At 43.3% G+C, this 20,751-nt stretch overlaps 2 protein-coding genes across 3 annotated transcripts in view; both read left to right on the top strand.

Moving 5' to 3' along the window:
- The window catches only part of ACVRL1 (activin A receptor like type 1), a 261,538-nt gene that overhangs the window by 72,609 nt on the left and 168,178 nt on the right, over nucleotides 1-20,751 (top strand). The gene's annotated exons all lie outside the window — the stretch shown is intronic.
- Nucleotides 287-20,751, top strand: part of ACVR1B (activin A receptor type 1B) — a 41,723-nt gene continuing 21,258 nt past the window's right edge. The window contains exons 1-2 of one of the 2 annotated variants that reach the window (XM_079966393.1): nucleotides 287-484; nucleotides 16,927-17,166. In XM_079966393.1, coding sequence (XP_079822519.1) covers nucleotides 385-484; nucleotides 16,927-17,166 — 340 coding nt within the window. In that variant the 5' untranslated portion in view covers nucleotides 287-384. The remainder of the gene's footprint in view (nucleotides 485-16,926; nucleotides 17,167-20,751) is intronic. The other variant, XM_079966394.1, reaches the window with a different exon arrangement.

The raw sequence follows: 20,751 nt of genomic DNA, 5'->3' as shown, positions 1-20,751 counted from the left end.
AGGTGGGGTTTACCTGGTCTTTCCCTCCCCCCCCCCCAATATTTTATTCAAGCTCCTGCCCACAAACACACTCGCTCCCCTTTGTCTGCCTCCGCCTTTCCCTCTCCGACTCCCCTCTCCTTTAACAAAGGGCCGCTTCCCCTTTAAGCCCCTCGCCGCCTCTCTCGCCCTATCTCCGCGCACTCTCGCGCGCGCATGCGCACACCCCGCCCTCCCCTGGCTGCTGAGGCGCCGCCGCCGCTGCTGCTGCTGCCGCCGCTCTGGTGTCTGCCTCGTCTCGCGCTCGCGCCGCCGCCTCTCGCGCCTCTCTGGCCCCGCGCGAGCTGAGGGCGAAAGCGAGGCTGTGGCCGGTTGCGCCTCAGCTCCTGTCGCGAGGCCGTCGCCATGGCGGGCGGTCCGGCTCGCCGCCCGCTGCCCCTGGGGCCCAAGACGCTGCTGGTGCTGCTCGTCCTACTGGTTCTCGGGGGCCACCGCGGGGCCCAAGGTAAGAGGGGAGGAGGAGGAAGGAGAAGAAGAAGTAAGGGACCTCATCCAACATGGCGGCGGCGGCTTCAGCTCGGGGCGGGGCGTGTAAATATTGGGGCGAAAGAGGGGAGAGCGGAGGCGTCGCGGGGTCGGGGAGGAAGGGTCTCTTGGGTGGAGAGGCGGGGTCCCCATCCCCGAGGGGTGGGGATCTGCCTCTGTGTGTGTGTGTGAGAGAGAGAGAAACCCACCGAGAAATCCACTCAAGCTGTCAGATTATAGGGAGGGGGGGGTCCTGCGGACCCTCCATAGAAACCCTGCCTTTGATCCTTCGCTCCCAGCAGCCGTGGGGCGCGAGGGTTGGGGGGCTGCTTGCTGAGGAGCTGCCGTGCCTTAGCAGGGTTGGGGGTTGGGTTTGGGTTGCGAGGTGCAGGCAGAGGATTGGGGGGGTGTGATATGGGGTGGGAGGTCTGGAAAAAAATAATTATAAAATAAAAATAATTGTGATACATCTAGGGCAGGGCTGTGCGACTTCCAAGAGGCTGCGATCTACAACCACCGTAAAAACACTGGTAGAGATCTACCCAGCCCTGATCTAGGGGGACGGGTGGCTGGCATCGAAATCTAGAGCCCGATTCGTCAAGAGAGACAATGGCCAACTGGAGGAACACCTGATTTCCTCGAGGGGTGGAGGGAGGGTTGTGTTTCTTTTTAGGGGCCTTTGCAGATCTGTGATGCCTTTCTCGTGTGTGTGTGTGTGTGTGTGTGTGTGTGTGTATTGGGGGGGGGAGGGAGTGTAATGGAGGTCACATGAACCCAATCCCTGTTCAGGCTCCTTGCTTCTGCCAACCCCTCTGCAGATCAGACTTGGCGAGGAATGAATTTTAAAAGCATGTTTTTAATCAATAGGCTGGCGTGTTGGCTGTTAATTGTGTCAACAAGTATGTAAAACTCCAGAATTTTAACATAAAAAGGAGGCATGGTATGAGACTTAAAGCCCGCTATCGGCCCACAGTGGAGTTCCTGTTCACCCCAAATAGCCTGCCTCTGAGAATGTTTTGGTTTCACCATGAAGTGTCCTCAGGCCTGATGACTCGAGAGTCCCCTTTGCTGCCTTAACAAAGACATCATCACATAAGGAGCCAGTCAAAAACCAGTTCCTTATTTGCAGACCTGTTTGCTAATGTATTGCAAAGGGAGGTGTGGGGCATCAGCCTTGAGAAGGTCTTGTTTCTTAACAAAGCTTTTGATCAGGTAAGGGCTAAGCATTGTATGCCACTAGACAGCTAGTCTGTTTATATATTGATGCATCTCAGGACAACCCAGAGTTTTGTTCAAGACCCTGAAAAGCCAATTCCACTTTGAAATGTTGGAATGCGGTGTGAGTGATTTTTGCCACATGGGTAACTAGTTAAAGGTGATGTGGCCACATGTAGAACCAATCAGCTTGTCATAAGTTGGCCAGTTCTCAATCATTTCTTGTTATGGATCTCTTTGGTGACCTGGATATCTCAGGTCATGAACTGAGGGTACCTGATGCAGCCACCTAGCTGAAACCAACCAGGTCTGGGTTAGATGGGAGAGCTTCTGGGAGCCGTGTGTGTGCTGCTGTCTTGGATTCTGTGATGGGGAAAAACAGAATATAAATGTACTAAATAAATCATCAAGCTACTCAGTCAGTTTAGTATATGGCAAAGTCAGCTTAGATATCATTGCCCTTCCCTTTGGGCTCTTCCAGAAAGGCTTCTGGGTACAAGAATTTGTTGTGAATAAGGAACACATGTATCCAGATGGTTTCTTCTGCCAGATAGTTGCTGTGGCAAGATATCTCAGTTTCTTGGAAGAGGGAGGACAGAGTCTGGCAATGCCTCATTCAGCTAATTGGAAATTTTGAATTTGGAGAACACTGGTAGCAGGACATTTGCAGAGCTGGGGTTATTCTGGTACAAAGATATAAAATGGGAGCTTCAAAGGAGGATGTAAAAAAGATCAACATATAGGGATAGGTGGCAGCATGTTATCTCTGAAGTATGAGTTTGCAGAGGGATAAATACAATCTTACCACGTTCCTGAATGATGGTGTCCAAGGCTGTGTGGCTTAATCTCTTTTTTTAAAGGGGTGTATTGCCATGGTTTCTGAAGGTTGTTGTTTGCCATTGGAAAGAACACAGCTTTAAAGGGGTTCTGCTATCAGGTGTTCCCATCAGTTTTATCTAAAGCCCTGCTCCCTTTTCTGATTAATTAACATTTGCTTTTTAGCATTGAACTCTGTGAACTCGCTTTCCCTTAAATTAAAGTTTTTTTAAAAGGATATGCTACAAGGTTCACATTACAGCCCAGTGTAGAGGAGAGCCGCAATTCTAAAACAATTCCATTATTAGAACTTAACAAATGGGCAAATTTTTGCTACCAAATAAGCTGCTAACAATTAAAAAAAACAGAAAATCCGAAAATGTCTGAACCAGACAGTAAGAACAGTAGAAAATGGCAGCATCAAAAATAACAACAGGAGATAAAAATCAATCAGTCAGTCAGTCAATAGCATGCTTAATTTCACCCTAATGCTGCAGTCCTATGCACAGCTAAGCAGATAGTAGCTCCACTGAACTCTTCACACCAGTATGCCAGTCCTAAGTAAACATGCCTAGGATTGGGCTACAAATCTCATTTGCTTCTTTCCAATAATTTTATTTAGCTAAGTTTTGTGTGTTGAGAAAAACTTAAAAATTATGAGAACATATACAGTATGGGTGCTTGGATGTTCTGACTACTGTACATGATACAGGAACTAACAAATGAGAATCCAGTGAAATTGACAGTAATAATATTGCTTCATAGCATTGTTGTGATATTTTGGTCTTTTTAATCCTCCATCTCTTAGTTTAGTTCTCAATTCATTTGTTCCAGCTTTGGGTTGTTCAAACCAATTTTAAAAAAATATCCAGATTGCCAGCATAAGGTGAAATTGGATTTCAGAAGAGCTAGTGGGTGCTTATCTAACTGTTAAATGTGAAATTATTAGGGAGCAGATTAACTTTGTATGTGAAGCCTACTGAAGACTGAACCTCTCCATTCATGTCACACTTCACTCTGCTCTGAAAAGTTCTTATTGGTTTCCTTCAAACTCATGCCTGTTGAAAAAATAAATAGGAATGCGGAAATTGACTTCCATAGTCTTTGATGCTTTGTTTTGGTTGACAGCAAATGCTGCAATGTACGTTTTTACTAATAGGATTCCTCAGTGAGTGTGTATGCAGCATGGTTTTATGGGCAAGGAAAAATGTGCAAATAAAAACTGATGTTTGTGAAAAGGTGTGTGCAAGGAACCAATTTTGCCAAGTTGCAAGAGAAAGGGGTGGGTGGGTGAAAGCCAATTTTAAAAGGATAATAGTAAACAGCATGAACTGCTTGAAGCTTAACTGTGGTAATTGGTGTCTCTTTAAGCAACCATAACATGCTTTCTGTGCTTTGCTAATAAGGTTCATTTTCAGTGGCTTTCACTTGTGCTGCATATGTATTTTTACATAAGAATAAAATAGCCTCCTAATTACTTTGTATGGAAAAATAATTCAGCTTGCTGTTTCCGTAGCTTCTGAGCATGCAGTGTCCTGTACGATTAATAAAGCTACATGTTTAGAAGCTTAGCTGTTACTTGAAAGTAAAAAGTTGTGGATTCCTTTGCTGATATTTCTCAGAACAAGGATTTATTTAGTTCAGAATAGAACATAATTTGTATTTTATTACTTTCCAAGAAAGATACCACTTAATTGGAAATTGGGTGCACTGTCCAAAAAAAAAAAAAAAACACCCTTGAACTTCTTTTCAAACATCTTGGCCAGAACGCTAAGATTTTCCTCTCACTTTTGGCCATCTGGTTTGATATCTCAATCTGCATGCAGTTGTGGAAACTGCACTTGTAAATGGCCTCAAGTAAAACTTTAGCCCTATGGTCAAATAAGCAGTTTAAAGGGTGTCCACGAGTAAGATTATTTCCTTTTACACAATTATCCAGAGTGCTTCTCTGCAGTTGCATTCCAGAAGTGCAGACCATAAGGAGATAATTTCTCTTAAGGCGAGCTTTCACTTAATAGTGAGGGCATAACATAAACAAATAAAAGTGGAGAGTTAGCAGCTCGAGGCCCCTCTGCTAAGCCTTTAAAGCAATATTGTATATATAATTTAAATATTTGAATCGAAGCCTCAAAACCAATCTTAGTTGCTGTACATGTTCTTACCAAATTGACCATTTATGAATAAACCCAGAGTACTATGGAGCCAATGTGGATTTGCTCAATATTCAAATTAAAATGAGGTTTTTAAAAGGTGCTTAATTCTTGAAGAAAGAATAGTTCATAAATCATTCTGTGTATGTTAGTGCATTCCTATAGTGTTATTTTAAACACAGTAAAGTGAAATAACTTGCCTGTTCATAAGCTACTGTCTTACCCAATGCCAATTTCTGCTGCATTCATTGGATAGAATTTTCTTCCCAATCCCTTTGATCTTTTACTCCATACAGATATTTGATGTTGAATATGTTTGTTTAGGAAATATCTCACTTAATGATTCCAATAATAACCACTTCTAAAAAACCAATCTGTTTGGGGCAGTTTAACATTATCTTGTGTGTACACATTTTAAAATTGTGTCATTTAGCAGGACTTAGGAAGCAACAGCAAGAGATGCTGCAGATTTGTTGTTAGTTGAGATAAAACATTGGGGCCAACCTACATGTTGCGTAATTTTCCTCTGCAACTGTAAGCAACAGAAAGATGGGTGGGAAAGAGAGGTTTAGGCCTTTCCACTATTAAAAGACTGTTCTCCACTTGCTACTTCCTTCTCCCAACTCATCTTAAAATATGTGTCTGTTTCTCTGTGTAGTTTGACTCCTACAAGGCTCAGAGCAAAGAGTCCTAATTCTTTGGCTATCAGATGGCACTCTGGTGCAATAAAAAACAGGCCACACATAAACAAGCATTCTTGGTCTGGGATGCTGAACGAGGAGTGGTTTCTTAGCTTCTTGGAATATTTGACCTTAGTTGATTGATGTGACATACCAATCTTATAGGATCTATTCCGCCGGAGGGGACGGGACACACTAAGCATTGCAGTTATTGTAAATTCTTGCAGTTTCTACCCTAAATTCCTATTTTTGTGATTGCTGCCAAGCAACCAGGAAATACTGCATTAGATCAGGTGTGTTAGTTGCCAGTGAGTTCACAGACCCAGTTTGGAGTGTTGTTTGCCTACCAGACCGCTCTCACATTGAGACCTGCTTTTGAGGCTGTGCTTGTAGGCCCACCTCTTGAGAGTAATCAAGTTGGCAAACATGCGGGAGAAGGCTTTCTTGGTAGCCCTGCATTTGTGGAACTTGGTTCCAACCTGAAGATCAGATAAGCCCCATTCCTAGCAGTTTTAAAGCGGACTTTGAAAACATGCAGAAATTCATGGCGCTGATTTATTCTGATGATACTATATTTATGGTCTTACTGGACTGTTTCTGTTTCATTGTTCTGGCCGCTTTATTATTATTGGTTGCATTAAAGTTTTAAATTCTGTTTTTATGTTTATATATGTCTGTTTGTGCATTTTGATGAAAAGTTATCTTACCTCTTCACTCTTAGCAGTCCTGCCAACAAAAAGAAAGGAGCCACTGCTTCCTAAATTTGAAGAGAAACAGAGCTGTAGCATATTTTTTGGACATGGAAAGCTTGTGCAGATCAGTGTTAGAAACTCTCATAATCTAGGTGCCAAATGGCTCCTTAAACCAGGGGTACAGTTGCCAAAACTGAATGCCTAGTTGCCATTTTGGGGCCAGACGGCTCAAAAGTTTTATTTTTCAATACAACTTTTTGGTTCCTGAAATTCATTCTGATTGTGCAAATAAAATATAATAGAGAAAATTCTACAGGGTGTGTTGCTAGTGTAAAAATAGTCAAGACCCAAGAATCCCTAGGTATGCACCTCCAGAAGGTGGAGATAATCAAACGCCATCCTGGTACCCAGGCATCTTCACTTGGTCGCAAGTTACCAATAGCCAGGTGCAAAATGCACTTGGCGTATGGTGAATTTTGAATGCTGGTGCAGATACTCAACTAAACACATGAAGGCTCAAACTGCAGATGAGGCCAAGGGCAGAAATGCAATCCCTGCCCCAGTGATCTGGGCACATAGGAACTCTGCACATTTAGTGTGAAAGTCAGAAGAGGATTTCTAAGAGCAGTTTCCAAAATAGGAGCCCTTGCCTCAGTTTGTATTGATTATAAGAATGTTAAGAGAGCTTTGGATTCAAGTACCTAAAGTCCACTTCTTCCTACCCTCTGAAATTAGATGGGTAGTTACCAGGAATAGGCTATGTGTATTATTTTTCCAATTATGGTGGCTCATATTTGGAATGTCTTCCCCAGAGAAGCTCACTTGACACCAACCTTGATGGAGGGGTGTAAATACTCCAAATAAATAATAAAATAATGATAATTTGCCCAGGTATTCAATCATGGTTGTGGGGCCAGTTTTAGCCATTCTGTTTAAATGCTATTAATATGCTATGAACGTTGTTTCTGATATTTTATTGCAGTTCTGTGTTGCTGTTTTGCTATTTTACTACTATTTACTATTTTAAAACTATATGAATCCCTGATAGTTTTCTACCAAAGGGTGGTTTATATATTTACCAAATATGTCTTCATTTTGAAAAGCTCCCTGCAGTGCAGATTGATTGAGTTTGAAGATGCCCCAAGGTGGAATTCAATGCAGTGCTAAGTGGAATATGTGTACTGTTGCGCTAGTGGACTTGGTTCCATGCACGCAACAACTTAGTTGAATCCCGCTTTTTATTTGTTCTACAGCTTGCTTTGTGGCAGAAGCAAAGTTGAGCTGGGCCTTCTGTCCCTCACTGAACTTGTGTCATGGCAAGATGTATGTTAGGTCTGATGAAGTCAGTGTCAGCTAATTCACTTCAGCAGAAATGCATACTCTATAGATCTCTTGAGCAAGAACAAAGCTTTTATTCGGAGGCTCTGAAGCTTAGCTAGGCTTGTTTAAACAGCGTCTTTTGGGGCTGTGTCTGTCTTGGAGCAGAATGTCAGACACAGACATGCCAAACAGAAATACAATTCCCAGCAAGCTTGTGTTACACCTTTCTTTCAGTGCATCTTTAGACATTTTATCACAGATGTAGATAAAGATCACATGAACCTTATTGTGTCCAACCCAGGAATTTTGTTTTAATTAAGTGGATTATAAGTTCCACTTTATAAATGGTGTCTCTACCCTGCTTCCAAGCTAACTGCTAGAAAAAGTCTGGTCTGAATTTTGCTTTTGTTCAGTTATTTCTTTTATTGGGCTTACCCAAACATTCCCAGCTGCACTTTCAATCATTCTGTGAAAAGAACTTGCCACTGGCCTCTTAAGTACCTGTTGGATTCTGAGCATGCAACATTCTCCAAGGTGAAATAATCGTAATAATACCAACTTTTCTTTTGCTTTTATTGACACGGGGAGAATTTTTTCTAGTCAAAACTTGAAGTACCAGAACTGCACAAGTTGCTTTCTAATCTCCCTCTCCCCGCCCCCCACTGCCCATGTTTCCTTCTGCCCTGGGGTGTTAAGGCTGACATACCTGTTTCATGTGAAATCACCATCCTTGGCAAACAGGGCTGCATTATCAAGGTGTTGCAGACAAGCAAGGATTTCATAGTATTTTTTTTTATTTCATAAAAAATGTGGTTTATAAAGAGAATGACAAAGTGTATCACAATTAAAATAAAACAATACCGAAGGCCGATTAAGGTACCTTTAAACCCCGAGTGTGGGACGCGGGTGGCGCTGTGGGTAAAACCTCAGCGCCTAGGACTTGCCGATCGCATGGTCGGCGGTTCGAATCCCCGCGGCGGGGTGCGCTCCCGTCGTTCGGTCCCAGCGCCTGCCAACCTAGCAGTTCGAAAGCACCTCCGGGTGCAAGTAGATAAATAGGGACCGCTTACCAGCGGGAAGGTAAACGGCGTTCCGTGTGCTGCGCTGGCTCGCCAGATGCAGCTTGTCACGCTGGCCACGTGACCCGGAAGTGTCTGCGGACAGCGCTGGTTCCCGGCCTATAGAGTGAGATGAGCGCACAACCCTAGAGTCTGGCAAGACTGGCCCGTACGGGCAGGGGTACCTTTACCTTTTTACCCTAAACCCCAGAGTAGACTTATCCAAAATATGGACAGCTATGCAAACCCTTCTGCTAGTTGGTACCTCTTACTTGAGGTATATTCACTCCCCATCCCCCCCCCTTCTAAAAAATTAAATCAGTTATAAGGTTAGCTGCTGAACACAACCTTAGAGCATATTGAAGAGGAATTACAGAAGGCCTTTAAGCCGTCCCTATCCACCTGCAGTTGGCGCTGTGGGTTAAAGCCTCAGCGCCTAGGACTTGCCGATCGAAAGGTCGGCGGTTCGAATCCCTGCGGCGGGGTGCGCTCCCACTGCTCGGTCCCAGCGTCTGCCAACCTAGCAGTTCGAAAGCACCTCCGGGTGCAAGTAAATAAATAGGGACCGCTTACCAGCGGGAAGGTAAACGGCGTTTCCGTGTGCGGCTCTGGCTCGCCAGAGCAGCGATGTCACGCTGGCCACGTGACCCAGAAGTGTCTCCGGACAGCGCTGGCCCCTGGCCTCTTGAGTGAGATGGGTGCACAACCCCAGAGTCTGTCAAGACTGGCCCGTATGGGCAGGGGTACCTTTACCTTTACCTTTTATCCACCTGCAGTAAACATTGGCAAGTAAAACACTACTTCTGGCAAAGAAGCTTTTGTAAATTGGAGGAGAGTCAATTCAGTGTGGTTGATGGACAAGTGATTTAACACAGGCAAGCAAGTTGATGTATATTTTTGTTGGTTAGAAATATAAGGGACTTGGGAGCCCTTTTCCAACAAGGAAACTTTATTGCAGTGAACAATTGGGCTGGAAAAAAAGCTCAACCACTTATGTAAGAAAAAATTGACGTACAGTATTTGATTTAGAGGATATCCTGCCCAGTCCCAAGTGAAGAGTGGGGAAAAGCTTCACATTTTTGCATTTTGTACAACCTCTAGCTTATATGACAAATGAGGTCCTCCAGACCACCTAATTTGACTCACAAGACCATTTTTGGCCAACTATACCAAGCCATCACTCTCCGGTTATCATATGATTCAGGTTTGAACGAAAATGATTAAGAACTTAGAAAAAAATCAAACAAATTGAAGAGTTTTTTGTGACTCTTTGTATGTGTGTATTCATTCCAACATTATCTTTTTTTTAAAAAAATTCTTTTTATTGAGTTTCTCTTACAACATACACAAAAGAGAAATAAATTAAAAGAAAAATACAACTACACATCGTACAAAAAAGAAGATAAGAAAAAGAAAAAAGAAAAAAGAAAGAACAACTAATGTACATGACAAATTTACACAAACATTATCAAACGAATGATAACATTTTGAATCATGTTTTTAAGATAAATAGGAATACAACATTCTTGAAAGCAAGAGAGAGAAAACCAAGGCACTGAAGGGAATTTTGGGTACAATCTATGAATGTGTCTCCATTCTGATTCTGAAGAAGTATGAAATGAGATAAAATTCTAGAGATCTCATAAGTAATCATCTGTATTGTTTGGGTAACTTCTTTGTTTTGTAAATAGTGGCTACAGCCTTGAAAATTTGTATTTGCATTTTGTAGTTTTGATTTGCAGGACAGGTAAACCCACGACTGCCAAGGAACAATTGGGATGTTACAGCTTAAGAGTGCACTCCTAATTATTTATTTGCAGCAAGGCTTGAATTCAGTGCTGTTAAAATTCAGCACCAAATGCAAGTCTTGTTGATTTCCGGTAGAATCAGATTGGCAAGTGGGGGGACAAAAGTGTTTTCCCACCTTAATATAAGAATATATTCTCTTCTCTTGCTTTCCTAAGTCTAACATCCTTATAGTAGCTCTGGGAAAAGGAAGTATGTGTCTCGGGTTTGTTTATATATCATTCTCCCCGATAGTTTGTAAAACCTGCAATATTACTAATTATCAGACGACTCAGTAATATATAGGAAAATTAGCTACCTATAGCACATAACTGGCTTTCAAAGATAACAATTGCAATTTTTAATTTGTGGTATTTATGTTAGTATGGCTATTTTGTACAGCAGTATGGAAAGCTAACATTTCCTCTCCAAACAAGTGCAGTTTCTAATATGGGATTTCTGTGCCCACACAGGTGCTGTTGTAGACAACACAAGTAAGATACACACAAATACTAATTCGAAGCCTTTTTCATGTAAACTGGTTTCAGTAAACCAGTTACTACAGACAAGGTGTCAACGATTACAATCAGATGCTACCCAACATTGACAGATGTTTCTGTACATTCATGCATATAAAGAGAATAGACACAGTTAAAACCAAACATTCAGCGGAATCCAGCCAATGGGCATTCAGGGTGCTGTACATGCTTAGCATGGATGGTCTAGACGTTTTGTGTCAGAGAACAGGACATGTTTGTATCATCTATTTAGTATGCCAGGCAGAGCCAGGACTTTAACAGGCATTAACCCATTAAGAAGACTGATCAGGAATTGCTACAAGTCTAGTAGTGCACTGATTACATGGCAGGAGTGTTGGACAAGTCACTGTCCTAGCTTAAAGCTACTTCACAGGGTTATTGGATCTATAAAATGAGATGACAACATTTTTGTCATCTTACACCCCTTTCAAGGGGAGAATACAAGCAGGCTCCCAAAGGTTGTATTCTTAAAATAGAAAGCCCTGATATTGACAATCCAGAATCGTAGAATTTAAAATTGTGTTTGCACTTGCTGGATGCTCACGAAGAGAGAACTAGAAAATTGCCCCTTTATTTCTTATCTCTTCAATTTAATCTTGTCTCCAACTTGCACCATACCAACAATAATTTGTTAGACTTTCATTTGTTGTCAGAATCAAAGTCACTTAATGGCTCTATAGTAAAGGAAGTGTACTCAAAAACCCGTTGTTTCTCTTAACTAAACTTAGGAGTGAAAGTTTCTACTGTTGCCTTGCATAGCTGCATTCTCAGAGAGCTTTTGAGAAGGCAGCACAACTGCCACCGAAAACTGATTAACCTAAAGACCATCAACAGTCTCAACCTTAATTGAGTTGTTTGAATTTTCATATTAAAATGAGGTCTCCCCTTCAAAATAATTCAAATGCATAGTATCTCTCTCTCCATCTTGGAACAGCAGAGTCTTTTTGTCTTCAATTTCCTTTTTCCAATCCCAAAATAGAAAGGATATCTGCCTGTGCCAGACAGCAGAGCTGAAGTACTAATCTATGTTTATCTCTTGTGAACTACTATTGAAAACTTTATTTTTAACTTCTTCTGTTAGTTTGTAACTGATTCTTCTTAATAGCTTACCTTCCATAACTCTTACGTTAGCCCAGTCAAAATCCTACTCAAGTAGGATCTTCATTACCTTGTAATGCAGCCACTGTCTTGCAGCTTACTGTCCTGTTTGAGAGGGAAAATCAGAAAGCTGCATCCAGTTGCAACTGCAAGGTGAAGATGTGAGACCTTAATGTACCGTATTTTTCGCTCTATAGGACATTCCCCTCCAAAAATTAAGGGGAAATGTGTGTGCGTCCTATAGAGCGAATGCAGGCTGCGCGGCTAAGCCCAAAGCCAGAACAGGGAGACTGAGCGCTGCGGAGCGCTCCGTCTCGCTCTTCTAGCTTGGGGTTAGCTGCGCAAAGCCTCTGCAGACCAGCGGGGTGCCTTCACCCCGCTGGCCTGCAGAGGCTAGAAAGGCTGTCCCTGAAGCCAGAACAGCGCTGCGTTCCAAAGGCTTCAGGGATCTTTGAGGCTGGCGGTGGGGAAAAGCAGTGCTTCCCCCCACTGCCAGCCCCACAAGCTTGGGGGGCAGCGAGAAGGCGGCTCACCGCCTTTGCGCTGCTCCCCGACCTGGTCTTTGAGGCTGGCGGTGGGAGAAAGCAGCGCTTCCCCCCACCGCCGGCCCCAAAGAGCAGGTCAAAAGGAACCTGAAGCCTCCGGAGCCCAGAGGGAACTCCCGCCGCACTCCAGAGGCTTCGGGTTGCCTTCACTGAAGTCTGGAGAGCAAGAGGGGTCAGTGCGCACCGACCCCTCTCGCTCTCCAGGCTTCCAAGGTAGCTGCCTGAAGCCTCCAGAATGCACCTTGAACACACCTTGTTTTAGAGGGGGAGAACAAGAAAAAAAAAATTTCCCTGTTCTCCCCCTCCTATGGTCTGGTGCGTCCTATGGTCCGGTAAGTCCTATAGAGCGAAAAATACGGTAATTACAAGGTTGGTATTTAGCCAGTTTCCCCCCTGGGAGTCACAGAGTTCACCAAGACTATAGATGTCACTCTCTGCCTGTCAGGCCAGTGTGCTAGGCTAGAGCTTTCACTGTGGTGCTGATACAGAAGACGTCTGCGTACACGTCATCACTTCCTGCAACATCTTGGATATTTCCTTAGAACCACCGTTCCAGGGCTTGACCTGGGCCTGACCCTGCTTAGGTTGTCAGATGTATTCATCGCCTCTGAAGGGTATTCTGAACTGACTTGACAGTGTGATAACGTCTTCCTAAGGATTGGAGGAGTTTGTTGTTAAGAGCGGGCAATCACAGAGCTTTTTCTTTCTCCTTTTTAAAAGTTGCAACCAACTTTTTGCCTTGAACTCCACACTGCAGGTACGTACATGCTCTTTATCCCCTCTGGGGAAACAGGATCTGATGACAGCTGTAGAAAGTATGGCGTGCTCATTACGTGCACCCACCCTTCTCCTTGACATTATTATATTCATCCTTGCTGTTTTGGGATTTGGCTACATTTTCTTTTCCAGCCACCTTGAGAGAAGAACAGCTTTTGCTTGGAGGCTTGAGATGCAAAAATTGGCAGCTGCCTTGCATTTGAATAAAGGGTAGAATGCAGTCTTTATCCCATAGTGTAGCAAGTGGCTGCTGCTTCATAGAAAACAAGTGGCATCATGTACCTGCGAGATTCAGAATGGAATTATGTGCATTCTTGGCAAATGTGTGTTCTCAAACTTGCTTTTTCTGATATATGAATGCAAGGTGAGAACATTTATAAGGGAGAAATGTTGGGCGGGAGGCTGTAATTCATTCTGTGTGTCCCTGTTCTTTGTAAATCCTCTACCCCCTGAAATCCGTAAGTCAGGGTTATTTCCTGTTTTAAGGTAATAACTGATCAAGAAGTCCTTGAGTGCATTTCACAGGACCGGGGGGGGGGGGTGGCTTCCAATTCCCATCTGGAAATTCCCATCCCCTTTTCTATCTTTCCCTTGCAGCATGAGTCTGCTCTCACATGAGGTTCAACAATAGCATTTATTATATTCATTGCACACTTATATGGCGGAAGACCCATTGAACATAATGGGACTTACTTTGAGTAGGATTGCCCTGTAAAATTGTTCAGAGCTTTTTTCTCATTGTCACAGTTGAGAAACCATAACCCAATCGTCCAAGCCATAGTTTGGAGTAGTAAGGAGGTAACATGAGGACATGCATTCCCTTTCCTTGCATGCCAGTTCTATCTTCAGTTTGATTTTCTTCCAGCCACAGTTTGCTGTGACATTGAATCAGGTAAGCAGGGCAGCACTAACTTCTAAAATCATGGTTTGAAGTAAGTGTATTTGAAGTAGTTTGGAAGTTAGCAGCTGTAGTTTGTCTAATTCCTATGTCACAGCTGGAGAAAACCTGTAAATGGAGAAAGGGATTGGGATGTGAGGAGGAAGGAAGAGAGTGCAAGCCTGTGCCACATTGCCATTCTTCAAAACCATTGTTTGGAGGATTATCTAAAGTCATCTGTGATCTCAGCAATCCTTAATACAACTCTGCAATGTGGGTCCCTACTGTACTTTGCTGAGTGAGTGTGGTACAGTTTATGTTGAAAGCCTATATCCAGATGTCATCAGCAACTTATTAATTTATTTATAAAATGTATTTATATACAGCTGTATCAAAAAAAAAATATCGCAGCAGTCTACAGCAATATAAAAACACATAAAACCAAATGAGAACATCGTAAAAGGTTAAAAACAAGTTAAAAGCAAAAAGAAATTAAAAACAAACATCAGTAGACCATTGTGGGGGATGCAGTCTTAATTGCCCAGCAGAACAGAAAAGTTTTCAGCAGGAATTGAAAAGTTGGCACAGAAGGCGCCCTCTGAATCTCTAATGGTAGGGTATGGGGCTGATGACACGAAAGGCTTGATTTCTCACTGTTGTCAAACAAGCCTCACCAGCTCAGGAGTGACCAAAGACACTCCTGCAGATGATCTTGGTGATCAAGCTGGAATATAGGGGTTCTGGAGATCCCTGAGGTATCCTGGAACCATCTTGTTCAGGGTTTTGTAAATCAGTACAAGAACCTTGAACCTGGCTCGGTAGCAGATGGGCAGTCAGCGCAGCTGTTTTAACAATGGTGTCACATGTTCTTGACCAGAAACTCACATCAGCAGTCTGGCTGCAGCATTCTGCAGCAGCTGAAGCTTCTGAACCAAGGGCAGCCCCACATAGAGCGCATTACAGTAATCTAGCCACAAGGCTACAGTGGTCAGTCTATCCCTGTCCAGGAATGGCCGTAGTTGGCAAACTGGATGAAACTGGTCAAAGCCACAGAATAAATTTGGGCCTCAAATGAAAAAGGTGTATCCAAGCAGTGCACTTGCTCCTTCAGAGGGAGTGCAACCCCATCCAGAATGGGTAGCTCGCCAATTTCCCAAACATGGAAACCACCTTCCTAAAGAGCCGCTACCTTTCCAGGATTTAAACACAGTTTATTGGCCCTCATCCTGTCCACCAAGACACTGTTCCAAAGCTTTCACAGCCTCTCCCGAGTCAGATGTTATGGAGAAGCAGAACTGCATGTCATCAGCGTACTGGCAATACCTCACTCCAGAACTCCTAATGACCACACCCCATGGCTTCATATAGATATTAAATACCACTGGGGAAGAATTGTACCCTGCAGAACCCCATAGCACAAATGCCATGGGGCTGAGGAACACTCACCCAGTGCTTTTCTCTGGACATGACCTTGAATACAGTTGCACCTCGGCTCCCAAATGCCTTGGGAGCCAAACGTTCCGGCTCCCAAATGGTCGAAAACTGGAAGTGAGTGTTCTGGTTTTCTGAACTTTTTCGGGAAGCTAAATGTTCGGCACAGCTTCCGCTATTGTTTCCAGCACGCCTGCACAATCGGGAACCAATCGGAAGCCGCGCCTTGGTTTCCGAACTTTTCAGAAGTCGAATGGACTTCTGGAACGGATTCCGTTCGACTTCCGAGTTATGTCTGTATATTAATGGAACCACTGTGATATACTTATTGGGATCTCACACTTAACTGTTTGCAGTTACTGCCACGATCCTTTTTGAGTTGACTTAACCAAAGTGCTGCAGGCTGACCTGCCACCGTGTGTCCTCAGTTGATGTTTTTGGTTTCTCTGGACTTCCCCACCCCAACTGCTTTGCCATGGTAAACAGTATATTGGAGTTATTTTTAAAAATTGTTCTAGAGAATGAATTGCGGCTTAGATAACTTCTTGGTACTGTACTAAAGCTTATTGATGACTTTAAAGTTTCCCAATAACAGGCAGGATGCTGGGTCTTTCACTGCAGATAGCTGTTTGAAGCCTGCCTTTGTCATTGATATTCAACCCAGCTGTTCAGTATCTTACAGGAAATGAACCTGTCCTTTTCAGGGGTAGATAGTGGGGGGTGGGGGTGGTGTTTTGTTTAATGGGAGGTGTTTTGCATGGTAATACATTGAGTATATATATATAGAGAGAGAGAGAGAGTCTAGTTGAAATTCTCAACAAAGGGCCCGTATCTCAGCAGATTTGCTTCTCTTGCACTTAAAGATAGTCTGGCGGAGCAGAAACAAATTAGCTGAAAAGAATGCCTTGATAGTCAGTGTCCAGCATGGGATATTCTGAAGCACTGATATTTATTTAAAAATATCTTTCTAAATGCTTTATTTTGCAGTTGGCTGATTGAGGTAGCTAAGCCCACATATATTTTTAGTAGTTCATACATGTATTGGGAAAGTGCATCAGTTTGAGAGATTCTCCAAACTGAATTTACTGAAGAGTCCTTAAGTATGGGAGTGTTTTCTATAAAGAGTAGCTATGAGTGAGAGGCTTGTCTTATTCCTGGTGGCAATATAGAATTATAGGAACTAGGAACTGAATGAGTCATTCTTTTATGGATTTTAGCAGATGGGAAATCTGAGAACATAGCAGTAAATGTTGGACATGTAGTCTTGGCCTATTTGTGTTCAAAACGTTCTGTAATGTTACTGGTCCTGCTTTAAAGCCAGGTTCATCTTGGTGAAACTTTGGAGCAATCTGGAGTCCCATCTCAGGGTAGTGGGACCACAAGTTGTGCTTCGGCTGGGAGTTTGCTAACAAGAGCGTTCTTTTTCTGTGTCTCTTCAGCTTTATTGTGTGAGTGCAACGAATGCAACCAAGGCAACACTACATGTGAAACAGACGGAGCCTGCATGGTCTCAATAACAAATGTGAATGGACTGATGCATCATGTCCGAACCTGTATCCCTAAAGCCAAGCTGATACCTGCTGGAAAACCCTTCTTCTGCCTGAGTTCAGAAGATGTGCGCAATACACACTGCTGCTATGAAGACTACTGTAACAAAATTGATCCTCTGGTACCCAGTGGTAAGTAAGCTGAAGGGAAGAGTGCAGTGTGTGGGTCTCTTAAAATACAATTTTTGAAACATCTGATTTTATTCTTGGTGCTGTGCTTGCTAAATCCAGCACCAGTATTTCTCTTTTTTGTTTTATAATACCAAAAGGATCATGGGGGTATTTTATTTTTTACTTATTTGGGTCTGTGTTTTTTAATTGCTAATATTTATTGACCACTCTTCAGACATGGCTGTCAGAGCACAACATCCATTTCCCATATAAGAGGATGAGAAAACCATTCTTTTTTTCGCAACTCTCGCTTTTCCCCCCCTTTGGAAGTTGGGCTGGATAGATGAGCAATACTCCATTCTGAAATAGTAGGGTACAGGCAGATTTAGTATCCTTCCTCTTTTTATGAGTTTGGTAGGAGAGCACACAACCATGGAATACATTTTTTGAAAAATATGCAGTAAAAGTTCACAAAATGGAGTGGGCTAGTGGTTTTGCTGTCACTAATGGCATTGCAAATACATGCCCATGACTCTTGTACAACCACATTCCATTTTTAGAAAAGCCAAAAGCAACAGATGCACTATTTTGAAAGCCAGCACCACATTCTTAGTGACACAATTTTGGAGCTTGAGTAGAGGGAAAATGTGATTAGCCCCACAACAGAATTCAGTCTCAAGGGAAATTATTTATGCCAGGCCCGGGGGGCGGATGTGGCCCAATCGCCTTCTCAATCCGGCCGTGGACGATTCGGGAATCAGCATGTTTTTACATGAGTAGAATGTGTCCTTTTATTTAAAATGCATCTCGGGGTTATTTGTGGGCCCTTCCTGGTGTATTTACATGAGCAGAATGTGTGCTTTTATTTAAAATGCATATCTGGGTTATTTGTGGGGCATAAGAATTTGTTCATTCCCCCCCCCCTCAAAATATAGTCTGGGCCACCACATGGTCTGAGGGATGGTGGACCAGCCCACAGCTGAAAAAGGTTGCTGACCCCTGATTTAAGGGGCAACAGCCATATTAAGAAGCTGATCGGTTAGGTTTATTAAATTTATATGCCACTTCCTGTTCCAAAATGTCCTGAAATGAAGTACGGTATTTTTCACTCTATAGGACGCACCTTTTCCCTCCTAAAAAGCAAGGGAAAATGTGTGTGCATCCTATGGAGAGAATGCAGGGGGGAGGCAGGCGGGGAAAGCCCCCAAGAGCCACACACAAGCTCCGTACGGCTCTTGCGGGCTTTTCCCCAGGAGGAAGAAGGGACTGACTGGCTGCATCAGTCCCTTCTCCCACCTCGTAGAAAAGCCCACAGGAGCCACGCACCCTTTAAAGAGCACGCCATTCTTGGGGGCTTTTCCCCAAGGAGGGACAAGAGACTGACTGGCCACGTCAGTCCCTTCTCCCTCCTCGTAGAAAAGCCCACAGGAGCCGTGCGCTCCTTAAAGGGTGTGTGGCTCCTGTGGGCTTTTGCGGGAGATGGGGGAATTCCCCCACCTCCCACAAAAGCAGGGAGAAGGTCTGGGAGAAGCGCACAGGCTGCCTGCAGCCTGTCCGCTGCTCCCAGAGCTGGGGGGGGGGGGGGAATCATATTTTTTTCCTTGATTTCTCCCTCTGAAAACTAGGTGCACCCTATGGTCACGTGCGCCCTATGGAGCGAAAATATGGTATTAGCGGAATGAAAATGCAATAATAAAAATACATAAGCATATTAAAAACATAATTATAATACAGATATCCAGTCATTTGTTCTGCCAAAATGTCTAGGAAAATGCAAGCGTCTTTGCCTGGCACCAAAACAATGAAAAAGTTGATGCCCGGCAGGTCTCCTTGGGGAGAGCATTCCTTAGATAGGCAGCTGCTACACAAAGGGTCATTCTCTTGTCGCCACCCTCTGGGACCGCTCTCAGAGGTGACACACACAAAAAGGCCTCTGATGTTGATATGGGAAAGACAGTCCTTTTGGTATACAGATCCTGAGCTGTATAAGGCTTTAAATGTCAAAATTACCACCCTCTTGAGATTGAGCAGTTCCAAAACCAGAGCTGAACCTGTTTTTCATCTGGAACTTTAATATCAGGATTCTGATAAACGTTCTTGGAACACTGTTATTAAACTGTATGATAATGGCTTAAAAAAGTTAATTCAAACTTTGACAGAAATCAAGCCTTGATGGTTCACCTACCTAGTTTTTATCTGATTTTCACCAGAAATACATAGGGAATGAAGACTTCATTTCCTGAGTGTTTCTGGTGAAAGTCAGATAAAAACTTCTGACTTATTTATTTATTTTGCTTTTCAGTTGCAGTAGAGAGTGATTAACCAAAGGTGGGGATTTTCTTTTTAAATTAGTGATTTAAATAAAAAATTAGGTTTATGTGCACACTTACAGTAGCTATTTTATTCTTACAGCTGTATATTCTGAAGGCACCTGAGCCTGATATAGTTTCTTAACTGGGATTTTTTTGAATTCTTTATTTGGTTTCATATTAGTGACATTGTATTTAATATGTTTAGATTTATTTTTTCTTGATACCAGAGTTTGATTGGAATTTTATTTTGCTCTTTTGATATGCATCTGTGATTATATCCTGACTGTGTTTTTATTGTGTTGTTCTTTTGACGGAAGATAATAAAATATAAATGGGGGGGGGGGGAGGAATGGATAAGAACAGTTAGCATTATAAACGCAGATATTATGTGGAACAGCCAAACAGGTTTGAGCAGACATATCCTGCTAGATTTTCATTTAAATACCTTATCCGCCCTTTGGCATATTCACAGCTATGCAGGTTTTAGCACCCTGTTTAGGGCCTAGACAGGAGTTAAATTATGCATGAAATTCCTTGATTGTATATTAGACCCTCTCACTTGAATGCTGCCTCACAGGCTTTTGATCAAGGGTCTAGACAACTCTCATATGACGAAAGCTTACATTGTTTGGGGCTTTTTAGCTTAGACTAAAGGTAAGGGGCTACAGGATAAGAGATTTATAAAATTGTGTATGGTGTAGAGCAGTGTTTCCCCAACTTGGGTCTCCAGCTGTTTTTGGACTACAACTCCCATCATCCCTAGCTAGCAAGATCAGTGGTCAGGGATGATGGGAAATGTAGTACAAAAAACAACTGGAGACGCAGTGGGACGCAGGTGGCGCTGTGGGTTAAAGCCTCAGCGCCTAGGGCTTGCTGATCGAAAGGTCGGCGGTTCGAATCCCTGCGGCGGGGTGCGCTCCCGCTGCTCGGTCCCAGCACCTGCCAACCTAGCAGTTCGAAAGCACCTCCGGGTGCAAGTAGATAAATAGGGACCGCTTACCAGTGGGAAGGTAAACGGCGTTTCCGTGTGCTGTGCTGGCTCGCCAGATGCAGCTTGTCACGCTGGCCACGTGACCCGAAAGTGTCTGCGGACAGCGCTGGCCCCCGGCCTCTTAAGTGAGATGGGCGCACAACCCCAGAGTCTGTCAAGACTGGCCCGTACGGGCAGGGGTACCTTTACCTTTACCTTTTTAAAGGTAAGGGGCTACAGGATAAGAGATTTATAAAATTGTGTATGGTGTAGAGCAGTGTTTCCCCAACTTGGGTCTCCAGCTGTTTTTGGACTACAACTCCC

Source organism: Podarcis cretensis, assembly GCF_951804945.1.
Source record: "Podarcis cretensis genome assembly, chromosome: 2".
In the NCBI taxonomy this organism is placed as follows: Eukaryota; Metazoa; Chordata; class Lepidosauria; order Squamata; family Lacertidae; genus Podarcis; species Podarcis cretensis.
Note: the sequence above shows the minus strand (reverse complement) of the source record. Positions and strands in the feature narration are given on the sequence as shown.